The 12,801-nt window shown below is 45.9% G+C and overlaps 1 protein-coding gene and 1 long non-coding RNA gene across 4 annotated transcripts in view; one reads left to right on the top strand and one right to left on the bottom strand.

The window, feature by feature from the left end:
• Positions 1 to 12,801, bottom strand: part of LOC138647925 (complement factor H-related protein 1-like) — a 370,015-nt gene that overhangs the window by 66,892 nt on the left and 290,322 nt on the right. For all 3 annotated transcript variants that reach the window (XM_069737292.1, XM_069737295.1, XM_069737294.1), the window contains one exon: positions 4,586 to 4,783. In XM_069737292.1, the coding sequence (XP_069593393.1) occupies positions 4,586 to 4,783 (198 nt within the window). The remainder of the gene's footprint in view (positions 1 to 4,585; positions 4,784 to 12,801) is intronic.
• The window catches only part of LOC138647926 (uncharacterized), a 422,930-nt gene that overhangs the window by 322,259 nt on the left and 87,870 nt on the right, over positions 1 to 12,801 (top strand). The gene's annotated exons all lie outside the window — the stretch shown is intronic.

The following is a 12,801-nucleotide window of genomic DNA, read 5'->3' as shown; positions in this document are numbered from 1 at the left end:
TACAATATTAGGAGTGGCAAAATCTACAGTTTGGTACATCCTGAGAAAGAAAGAAAGTACTGATGAACTCTTCAATGCAAAAAGACCTGAGCGCCCACGGAAGACAAAAGTGGTGGATGATCGCAGAATAATCTCCATGGTGAAGAGGAACCCCTTCACAACAGCCAACCAAGTGAACAACGCTCTCCAGGAGGTCGGCGTATCAATATCCAAATCTACCATAAAGAGAAGACTGCATGAAAGTAAATACAGAGGGTTCTCTGCATGGTGCAAACCACTCATAAGCATCAAGAATAAAAAGGCTAGACTGGACTTTGCTAAAAACAATCTATAAAAGCCAGCACAGTTCTGGAAGAACATTCTTTGGACAGATGAAACAAACATCAACCTCTACTATGAAGAATGATGGAAAGAGAAAAGTATGGCGAAGGCGTGGTACAGCTCATGATCCAAAGCATACCACATCATCTGTAAAACACGGCGGAGGCAGTGTGATGGCTTGGGCATGCATGGCTGCCAGTGGCACTAGGTCACTAGTGTTTATTGATGATGTGACACAGGACAGAAGCAGCCGAATGAATTCTGAGGTATTCAGAGCCATACTGTGTGCTCAGATCCAGCCAAATGCAGTCAAACTGATTGGTCGTCATTTCATACTACAGATGGACAATAACCCAAAATATAAAGCCAAAGCAACCCAGGAGTTTATTAAAGCAAAGAAGTGGAATATTCTTGAATGGCCAAGTCAGTCACCTGATCTCAACCCAATTGAGCATGTATTTCACTTGTTAAAGACTAAACTTCAGACAGAAAGGTCCACAAACAAACAGCAACTGAAAACCACGGCAGTGAGGGCCTGGCAGAGCATCAAAAAGGAGGAAACACAGCGTCTGGTGATGTCCATGAGTTCAAGACTTCAGGCAGTCATTGCCAACAAAGGATTTTCAACCAAGTACTAGAAATGAACATTTTATTTAAAATTATTGAATCTGTCCATTTTCTTTTCGTCCCTTTAAAAACAGGGTGGCACATGTTAAGGAGCTGAAACTCCTAAACCCTTCATTCAATTTTAATGTGGATACCCTCAAATGAAAGCTGAAAGTCTGAACTTCAACTCCATTTGAATTGTTTTGTTCAAAATTCATTGTGGAAAGCCTACAGCCTGCACTGACCCTGCTGCCTCCTCACCACTACCGAAGCTACCGCCTTACCAACAGCGGAGCTCCTGCAACCCTGTCTCCTTCCCCATAATCCTGTAGAATGTAAGCGCGAAAGAGCAGGGTCCTCGCCCTTCTGCATCAGTCTGTCATTGTTAGTTTGTTTACTGTAAGTGATATCTGTAACTTGTATGTAACCCCTTCTCATGTAGAGCACCATGGAATCAATGGTGCTATATAAATAAATAATAATAATAATTGTGGTAATATCTATATTCAAAATTAGAAAAATGTTGTCTCTGTCCAAATATATATGGACCTAACTGTATATCACCAAAATTTAACAGAAAGCACGTAATGCTCAATGGATGATTATTTGAATCAATCTTTTTTCAAGGCTTTTTTAGAGTGTTATACATCACCAAAATGTACCACAGAGCATGTAATACTCCATGAATGTCTAATTGAATCGAGAATTTTTTTAACCCTTTTCTTAAGTGTTATATACCACCAAAATTTAATAGAAAGCATGTCATTATTTATGGATGACTAATTGAATCCATAAAAAAGTTTGAACGCTTTTTTGGAGTGTTATTTACCACTAAAATGTAACAGTAAGCATATAATACTCTATGGATGGCTAATTGAATAAAAAAAAGCATGTTCAACTCTGGCCTGGACCAGCACTATCTCGGTCCAATAAGTACTGTCCCTGAGCTGTTCAGTGGAGTCAGTATGCCAAGCGAGGTGGTGCCTGTTCTTTTATAACTTCTTATGAGGCCATCCGGCTAGCCAATCACAGTAATGCCACAGCCAAGATGGCTGTGGCATTACAGTGACAGACAGGCAGTGGCTGCATGTTTTTTGGCTGTGTAACAGGCGCCAAACATGCAGGGTGGGGATTCGAGCTTCAAATCCGTTTAATGTTCGCCGAGTCTATAGCACATCCGAGCACCCAGATACTCTAGTGATATCTGAGTATGACCATGACTGAGCACGTTCTCTCATCCCTAATTGTAAGTAACCAGCTCAAGCCTGGAGCTCCTAAAAAAGTAACCATCTTCCTGTCCCTCATGCCATAGATCTCTCACATAAATTATTTGTTTCTGTTATCTCTCCAAAAATTATTTAATTGAATTAATGTTTGAACTTGTACATTACTATGTTACATACCGTATATACTCGAGTATAAGCCGACCCGAGTATAAGCCGACCCCCCTAATTTTGCCACAAAAAACTGGGAAAACTTATTGACTCGAGTATAAGCCTAGGGTGGAAATGCAGCATTTACCGGTGAATTTCAAAAATAAAAATAGATCATTATTTCCCCATAGCTGTGCCATATAGTGCTCTGCACCGTTCATATTTCCCCATAGGTGTGAACCATATAGTGCTCTGCACCGTTCATTGTGCCCCCTAGCTGTGCCATATACGGTGCTCTGCACCGTTCATTGTGCCCCATAGATGTGCCATATACGGTGCTCTGCACCGTTCACTGTGCCCCATAGCTGTGCCATATACGGTGCTCTGCACCGTTCACTGTGCCCCATAGCTGTGCTGTGCCATATACGGTGCTCTGCACCGTTCACTGTGCCCCATACATAGCTGTGCTGTGCCATATACGGTGCTCTGCACCGTTCACTGTGCCCCATAGCTGTGCTGTGCCATATACGGTGCTCTGCACCGTTCACTGTGCCCCATAGCTGTGCTGTGCCATATACGGTGCTCTGCACCGTTCATTGTGCCCCATAGCTGTGCCATATACGGTGCTCTGCACCGTTCACTGTGCCCCATAGCTGTGCTGTGCCATATACGGTGCTCTGCACCGTTCACTGTGCCCCATAGCTGTGCTGTGCCATATACGGTGCTCTGCACCGTTCACTGTGCCCCATAGCTGTGCCATATACGGTGCTCTGCACCGTTCATTGTGCCCCATAGCTGTGCCATATACGGTGCTCTGCACCGTTCACTGTGCCCCATAGCTGTGCTGTGCCATATACGGTGCTCTGCACCGTTCACTGTGCCCCATAGCTGTGCTGTGCCATATACGGTGCTCTGCACCGTTCACTGTGCCCCATAGCTGTGCTGTGCCATATACGGTGCTCTGCACCGTTCACTGTGCCCCATAGCTGTGCTGTGCCATATACGGTGCTCTGCACCGTTCACTGTGCCCCATAGCTGTGCTGTGCCATATACGGTGCTCTGCACCATTCACTGTGCCCCATAGCTGTGCTGTGCCATATACGGTGCTCTGCACCGTTCACTGTGCCCCATAGCTGTGCTGTGCCATATACGGTGCTCTGCACCGTTCACTGTGCCCCATAGCTGTGCTGTGCCATATACGGTGCTCTGCACCGTTCACTGTGCCCCATAGCTGTGCTGTGCCATATACAGTGCTCTGCACCGTTCATTGTGCCCCATAGCTGTGCCATATACGGTGCTCTGCACCGTTCACTGTGCCCCATAGCTGTGCTGTGCCATATACGGTGCTCTGCACCGTTCACTGTGCCCCATAGCTGTGCTGTGCCATATACGGTGCTCTGCACCGTTCACTGTGCCCCATAGCTGTGCTGTGCCATATACGGTGCTCTGCACCGTTCACTGTGCCCCATAGCTGTGCTGTGCCATATACGGTGCTCTGCACCGTTCACTGTGCCCCATAGCTGTGCTGTGCCATATACGGTGCTCTGCACCGTTCACTGTGCCCCATAGCTGTGCTGTGCCATATACGGTGCTCTGCACCGTTCACTGTGCCCCATAGATGTTCCACATAAATTTGTGCCGCCGCTGCCGCAATAAAGAAAAAAAACCACATACTCACCTCCCTTGATTGCAGCTCCCGGCGTCTCGTTCCGGCGCCTCCATCTTCCCGGCGTCTCTGCTCTGACTGATCAGGCAGAGGGCGCCGCGCACACTGTATGCGTCATCGCGCCCTCTGCCTGAACAGTCAGAGAGCAGAGACGCCGGGAAGATGGAGGCGCCGGCCGGGAAGATGGATCGGCGCCCGGCGGCTGGAACGAGGACAGGTGAATATGCTATACTCACCTAGTCCTGGCGATCCTCGCGCTGTCCCCTCCTGTCTTCGGTGCCGCAGCTTCTTTCTCTATCAGCGGTCACCGGCACCGCTGATTAGAGAAATGAATAAGCGGCTCCGCCCCTATGGGAGGTGGAGCCGCTTATTCATTTCTGTAATGAGCGGTCCCACGTGACCGCTGAAGAGAGGAAGAAACTGCAGCGCCGAAGCCCGTGGGACTGCAGGGACAGCGCGAGGATCGCTGGGACTAGGTAAGTATGCCTCAGCGCCCTCACCCCCTCACCTGCCGACCCCACCGCTACCGTGACTCGAGTATAAGCCGAGGGGGGCACTTTCAGCCCAAAAATTTGGGCTGAAAATCTCGGCTTATACTCGAGTATATACGGTAACTTACCTTTTCTTAGGCAGTTTGGATATTCCAACTTTCCATGTTCGCAAGTAATTCTCATCTGAGTTTCAGGAAGAGCTTCATATCCAAAAATGCAATTGAATTCTATTTGATCTCCATGTGCAAGGTACTTTTTTTTTTCGCCTAAAAACTTAAGCTGAATATTATTTTCATCCATGCTGTTTTCCTTTGCAGTACATGGTTCTGAAACATAAAATAGATATTTTTTCCATGTTATTTTTTTTTTTTATATAAGCGCAATTCTTTAACTGTATAAATTCTAAAAAAAGAAAAAGTTGCACATTTAGTACAATAGTCTCTGAATTTAGAGATGATCTTTTACTGGATTTTTAAATTTTAAATGTATTCTTGTACTGATGTTGGTTGTGATATTATATTTCTGTAATGTTAGGACTCTAGTGATATATTTCTGTACTTTTGGTGGTTCAAATGATGCGTTTCTGTATGCCACCAGGGGGCGCATTGCCGCCAGTCTACGAAGCTATGTTCCCCTGCATTCCATTCATTCCCCAGTTTTTGCAGCCAGGAGGGCTGCATTAGCAGGCTCCTGGTTGTAAAATTATTTAACCCCTTCAGATGGATTTAAATCATAGGACAAGACTGTATGGTGGACAGGTATGTGATATTGGTGTTTTTTTATTTTCCCTTTTTTTCAGAAGACAAGGGTCATCATTTGGATTGAGCATGCAATAAAGATATTAAAACCCCATGTGTATTTATTTCATTAAAATACTTTATTCATAATGTGTGTGTGTGTGTTTTTAACCCTTTTTTACTATTGGATTAATAATGGATAGGTGTCTTATTGATATGTCTCCATTTTTAACCAGGCTTAATGTCACCTTACATTAGCAAGGTGACATTAACCCTTCATTATCCCATATCCCACGGCTACACGGGAATGGGAAGAGAGTGGCCAAGTGCCAGAATAGGCGCATCTTACAGATGCGCCTTTTCTGGGGTGGTTTGGGGCAGATGTTTTTAGCCAGGGGGGAAAATAACCATAGTCCCTCTCCAGGCTATTAATATCTGCCCTCAGTCACTGGCTTTCCCACTCTAGTGGAGAAAATTGCGCGGGAGCCCACAACAGTTTTTTCCATGATTTAACCCTTTATTTTAACACCTAGAGCTCCCACATTTTGCACACAGACACATTAGTGTGGAATATATAAAAAATAAGGGATATGAAATGGTTTACGTATGTAAACCATGTCTCATATCCTGTCGGGTTTGATAAGGAGATAGCAAAAGCCGACAATTGAATCACCGTTTTTTAAGCTATCTAGCTCTGTATTCAATATATATATATATATATATATATATATATATATATATATATATATATAGATTCAAGATTCAAAGAAGCTTTATTGGCAGGACCAAATACACATCAGTTTTGCCAAAGCAAGTGTATAGAGGCAATAGGGATAGGGACTGAGGGGATGTTGGGTAGGAGCTGTGGGGGGAGGTGGATGGGGCAGATCCAGGTTGGGGGCTATAGTCCATGGCATAGGGGAGGTGGATGGGGCAGATCCAGGTTGGGGGCTATAGTCCATGGCATAGGGGAGGTGGATGGGGCAGGTTCAGGTTGGGGGCTATAGTCCATGGCATAGGGGAGGTGGATGGGGCAGGTCCATTGTGGGGGCTATAGTCCATGGCATAGGGGAGGTGGATGGGGCAGATCCAGGTTGGGGGCTATAGTCCATGGCATCATAGTTCTCTTTCTCGCAGTCTATGGCATTCGCTCACATACCGCGCTGCTATCTCCACCGCTCTCTCTTCTTCTCCCAGCAAGATATATGTTTTCTCTTCCTCCTTCATGGTGATGAAGTCTGGGAAGAGATGTGAGAGTCTCCTGAAGTGAGTGTCCCTCACTGCTGAGTATTTGGAGCAGTGTAGCAGGAAGTGGGTTTCGTCCTCTATGGCCTCCTGGTCACAGTGTTGGCACAGTCTTTCCTCCCTGGGCTTGTAGCTCTGCCTGTGTCGGCCACATTCGATTGCCAGAGTGTGGGCACTGAGTCTATATCGGCTCAGGATCTGGCGGTCTCTGGGGTCCGGGAGTTTCTCCAGATATGGGGCCAGTCTGTAGTCTCTCTGTAGGCTCCGGTACATGGTCAGTTTCTGTGAGCTGATGATATCATTCTTCCAGTCACTGACATACCTCTCCTGGCCTTCATCTGCCATCTTCCTAATTCCGGCTTTTGTCAGGTTGTTGTGATTGGTGTTCTGCTCCGGTTGGGTTTGGCTGGGCTGTTCCGGGGGTTCTGGTTTTTCTGTTTCACCTTCATGTATCAGGGCTTTATGGTGATGGGAGCTTGGATTGCTCCTATGCAGGTGAGCCCGGAATGACAGCGCCCTCTTTAGAACTGTCAGGTGTAAAGGGAATCTGCCCAGCTCGGCCCGACAAGCACTGTTGGAGGTGCTCCGATGGACCTGGAGAAGGTGCTTGCAGAATTCCAGGTGGAATATTTCTGTTGGACTGGAGTCCCACTTTGACCAGTCTGGGTAGGTGTGAGGACCCCAGACTTCGCTGCCATACAGGAGGATTGGGGCGATGATGGAGTCGAAGATTTTTAGCCAGACCCTCACTGGTGGCTTCAGATGGTAGAGTGTCCTTCGGATGGCATAGAAGGTTTTGCAGGCCTTGTCTTTCAGGGTCTCTATGGCTTGTTTGAAGTTCCCTGACCGGTGAATCTCTAGGCCCAGGTAGGTATATTTGTCCGTTCCTGTGAGGTCGCAGTTGTTGAGGATAAATGATGGGTGTTGGTCTGATCTTCTCTTTCTCCTCTGGAACACCATGGTGTTGGTTTTCTTTAGGTTGACCGGTAGGGCCCAGGTGGAGCTGAATTTCTCTAGGATTTTCAGGTTGTCCTGGAGGCCTTTCTCGGTTGGTGACAGCAGCAGCAGGTCATCTGCATACAGCAGGAATTTCACCTGAGCGTCGTGGAGGGTGAGTCCTGGTGCTGAGGAGGATTCCAGGGCGGTAGCCAGCTCGTTGATGTAGATGTTGAAGAGCGTTGGGCTTAGGCTGCAGCCTTGTCTTACTCCGCGGCTCTGCTGGAAAAAAGCCGTTCTTTTGCCGCTCACACTCACGCTGCAGCTGCTCTCGGTGTAGGAGCTTTTGATGACATCGTAGGTCTTTCCTCCTATTCCACTCTCCAGCAGTTTCAGGAATAAGCCCGGGTGCCACACTGAATCAAAGGCCTTTTTAAAGTCCACAAAGCAGGCGTATATCTTCCCATTCTTTGTATTGTAGATGTGTCTCTGAATGAGGTTGTGCAGAGTATAGATGTGGTCAGTGGTGCGGTGGTTCGGCATGAACCCTGCTTGGCTCTTGTTGAGGACGTTGTGCTCGGTGAGGAAGGTGAGGATCCTCTTGTTCAGGATACTGTTGAACAGTTTTCCCAGGTTGCTGCTGACGCATATGCCTCTGTAGTTGGCTGGGTCATACCTGTCCCCACTCTTGTGGATGGGTGTGATGAGGCCTTGGTTCCAGGTACGAGGGAAGTAGCCGGCACTCAGTACAATATTGAAGAGTTTAACCATTGCAGCCTGTATTTCTGGTGGGCTGTACTTCAGCATTTCTGGTAGGATTCCATCTAGGCCACCGGCTTTTCTACTTCTTATGGAGGAGAGTCTCTCGGTTACTTCCTGTAGTGTTATAGGTGTATCCACCGGGTTTTGGAAGTTTTTGATTTTTTCCTCCATTGCTTTTAGTTTCGCCATTATGTTTTCCTGTTCTTGGCTTAGTCCTTCCTTTGGAATGTCTTTATAGAGGTCTCTGAAGTATTGGAGCCAGAGGTTGCCATTTTGGATATGGTTGTTGTTTTTCTTGTCTTTGGTGTCCATGTGGTTCCATAGTTCCCAGAAGGAGTGGTCTTGGAGGGCGTCTTGGAGTTGATTGAGCTTCGTAGAGATGTAACTCTGCTTCTTCCTCCTGAGGATGGTTTTGTACTGCTTTTGTATGGAGTCATAGGCTTCCCTCAGACCCAGGTGGTTGGGGTCTCTGTGTTTCTTGTTGGAGGCTGTTCTCAGGGTCTTCCGTACAGCTTTACATTCTCTGTCAAACCAGCCATTGACCTGTGTTTCTTTTGGTCTCTTGTAGTCGACTTTTTTAAGGTCGGACAGTCTGGCCATTGCGTAGAATATATTGTTGAGGTCCTTTGCTGCTTGGTTCACTCCCTCTGGGTTTGGCATGTACTCAAGGTTGTAGAAGTGGTGGAGCATCCGCTGTATTTCAGGTCTTCTGGAAGCTTCTTTATATCTTAGTGCCGATATTTTGGACCATTTATAGGATGGAGGCCGGGTGAAGAGGCCGCTCTGCTGTGGCTTCTGAGTGGATGGTTTCTCTGTAGATTTCATGTACAGAAGAAGTTGGCTGTGGTCTGACAGGTGCGTTTGTGGGGTGACTATGAAGGCGCTGACATCTGCCAGGTTCATGTCTGTAATGGCGTAATCAACTACACTCCTCCCTACATGGGAGTTTAGTGTATACCTTCCTAAGGAGTCACCCTTGCATCGTCCATTAAGGATATGAAGTCCTAAACTTTTACATACGTTCAGGAGCTTTCTGCCACTTTTGTTGACTGTACTGTCATAGCTGTTTCTCTCAGTGTGTACAGGGTCTTGGCCGTCATTCTCTGCTCCAAGTATGTAGATGTTTCCATCCGTGGTCAGGAAGTCTCTCTCTCTCCCTGTTCTTGCATTGAGGTCTCCAAAGATGAGAACTTTGCCCAGGGCCTGATAATGGGCGGCTTCTCTTTGTAAGATTTCGAAGCAGTCTGGATTGAACATATGAATATATATATGGATTGAACACATGAATATATATATATATATATATATGTGTGTGCGTGTGTCAATGACATAGAATGTATATATATATATATATATATATATATACACATTCTATGTGTAGACATTTATTTTAGCTATTCTATTCTCTAACCTGTCAGTGTGATTTTACTGTACACTGCACTGAATTGCCGGCTTTTCTATAGAACACCGCTGCGTATTTCTCGCAAGTCACACGCATGGTCCGTGTGTAATCCGTATTTTTCTCGCCCCCACAGACTTTCATTGGCTGATTTTTTTGCGCAATACGCTGACAAAAGCAGCATGCTGCGATTTTCTCAGCCCGTAAAATACGGCCTAGAAATATATGGCAGATAGGAGCTGCCCCATAGAGAAACATTGGTCCGTGTGCAATGCGTTGTTTTTGCTCCTCTCATACGTCCGTATTCCTCTCTAGTGTGACTCAGGCCTTGTGAGCAATGGGCGGTCCTCAAGTTAAAACTCAAATCCCCACCCCATATTGAGCATGCAAGGATTGCTGCTCTATGTAAAACTCAAATCCCCACTCCCATTTTTGGCACCTGTTACATAGCAAATAAGAATGCGGGGACTGCCTGGGTGTCACTGTAATGACATAGCCATCTTAGTTGTGACATTACTGTGATTGGCTGGCCGTGTGACATCATCAGGGGTTATAAAAGATCAGACTCTGCCAGGCTCGGCACACTGACGCCATTCTACAGCTCTGTGACATTTTGTAATGGAGGGATACAGTGCTTGTCTAGGCCAGTGTGTGCACAGTATGAAAAATCAGATGCCTGTAGTGTTGATACTGGTGCTGAAGCAAAGCCCTCATACTAACAGCCTATCTAGCGGCTAATTGCTTTCTTTGCTGTTTGTATCACATACAATCAGCATTTAGCCTAGGGAGTGAGAGAGAGTCACAGGAGCAGGGAATGTGACAGAATCCAGTCTGTTGACAAGGATTAAGGTTGTGCAGTCTGTTGGCAAATATATAGCTGCAGCTGTTTTTGGAGGGGAGAAAAAATTATATATTTTGATCCATTGAGTATTACGTGATTAGTGTCACTTTTTTTGTGTGTGTTATACTGTATAACTTTCAAAAAATTGTTAACAAATTTCCCTGGGTTAAATTTCTTACCCATTTCGCTAGAGAAATTTTAATATAAAGTAGAGGAAAGTAGTATGTGAACATAAAGTTCTCTTAAAAAAGTAGTTTTTTATTTATATTCATTAAAACAGCACCATTACATGTGGACCAAAAATGCAACTGGTAACAAGGCAAGAAAGATCACCATATTCTTATTAATGTTAGTGTCACCAGGAGTCCTTCATCTTCAACAATTTAACTAAACTTTATTATTCTTAAAATTCTCTATTCTATGCCTGAACTAATACTGCCTATCTCGGATGTTGGCACCCTAGCCCCTGCTCATAGGCAGCTGACCCTAACTTTCTTAATTGTGCCTTGACAACGTGAGCTACAGGAGGGGGAGAAAAGTATTTAGTCAGCCACCAATTGTACAAGTTTGCCACACCTCTAGCTGTGGTTAGCATCAGTCGTAAGTGTGCAGTTTACAGGGTTGGCAAGGGTTGCCTAGCCTGGGCCTTTTTTGAGACTGCAAACGATGACCTTATTCACAGTATCTGCCAAATGTGCCAAAAAAACTCAGTAGAGGAAAAAATTGCAATAATTTGACAACTACATGCAAGAATAGCCACAGGAGAGATCAACATGCCTTAGTCTGGGAATTTCACTGCTCTAAAATGCCGACTTGCAGGCTTCGCCAACCAATGGATGTACCATCAACCATATCTGCTGCTTCTTCCTCCTCCATCACCATGACAAGTCTTTTGACACAGGTCTCTGGCTGCAGAAAATCCATTTGTTTACCCCCTACAATTGGGGTGAGTGAGTGCCCGTCAGCTGTTATGGAAGTGGACATATTTGCTGTTTTTGTGTCGCGTAGCACAACACATCTTTCTCAATCCACTATAACATCTCCACCTGCACCTCACTCACAGTCCAGCAGATGGTCGTGTTCACCCTACTCTACCCTCTCTCAGCACAGCAGCCAGCCCTAGGTCCCACAGTTGTGGTCACGTAAAACAATGTTTCCTCTTATACATGCCAAAGCTAATAGCTTGAGATCCATATTCTGCAATCTTTTTGCCACAGCAAATGCTGCCTTTCTGCCTGGTGAATAGAGACAGTTTGCAAAAGTTAATGGCAGTCGCAGTTTACCAGTACCGGTTGCCCAGTCACCATTACTTCTCTAAGAAATCTGTGCCCGCACTACACCAGCGCTGCACTAGCAAGCCACAGACAATATCACCTGTTCCCTGAAAAAATCTATTTCTGCCAGGGTGTATTTCACTACTGACACCTGGATGAGCAAACATGGGCAGGGGCATTATATTTAGCTGACTGGGCACTGAGTGACTCTGATGGCTGTGGGGGCAGGTGGTCAAGGGGCTGCTCCACATGTCTTGGAATTCCCAAGGCTTGCGGGACAAACTTCTGTATCTAACAATTCCTCCACTGCTTCTGGCTACTCCTCCTCCTCTAGGGCCTACACCTGTGCCCTCAACCTCTCCCTTAATCCGACTTGCATTATGTTAGAGATGGGATTTCCAACCTACTCAGGTGTTCTCTATTCATAGGCACCTAGAATTGGGAAGAACTAAATCAAAGAGACAGACACGTGTTGTCTTTCCAAGATAATAGCGTATCTGCCTTTATTCACTGTGGGGCCATCTTTTATACCCCAAAAAGGGGAAAAACAAGTTACATAATAGATTGGCATAAATGAAGTTCCTACACTATACATTGTCAAAAGCATCCTGGATGAAATGATGAATGTGGTGTAAGAATGTGGGGAGTTGTTGTTTGCATGTCTGTGGTTTTATGTAATGTTGGCTAGAACTGCGACTTTCCCCTCTCCAGTCTATCCTTAATGCAGCAGCCAGGGTTGTCCATCTGGCTAATCGTTACTCGGACGTGTCCGCTCTTCACCAGTCGTTACACTGGCTGCCCATTTATTACAGGATACAATTCAAAGTACTTGTTCTCACCCACAAAGCTCTCCACAGTGCGGCACCCCCTTACATCTCCTCCCTCATTTCTGTCTATCGGCCTAGCCGACCGCTGCGCTCTGCAAACGACTTTCGACTAACCTCTGCACTAATCCTTACCTCCCACACCTGACTCCAAGACTTCTCCCGTGCTGTGCCAATCCTCTGGAATGCTCTCCCCAAGATATTAGGACCATCCACAACTTGCACAGTTTTAGGCGCTCGCTCAAAACTCATTTGTTCAGAGCGGCCTATCACGTTCCCTAATCAGTCATTTTATGTTTGTGTGTGTGTAGCCCATTCACTATCCC

The sequence above is a fragment of the Ranitomeya imitator genome, chromosome 8 (genome assembly GCF_032444005.1).
Source record: "Ranitomeya imitator isolate aRanImi1 chromosome 8, aRanImi1.pri, whole genome shotgun sequence".
Lineage (NCBI taxonomy): Eukaryota > Metazoa > Chordata > Amphibia > Anura > Dendrobatidae > Ranitomeya > Ranitomeya imitator.
Note: the sequence above shows the minus strand (reverse complement) of the source record. Positions and strands in the feature narration are given on the sequence as shown.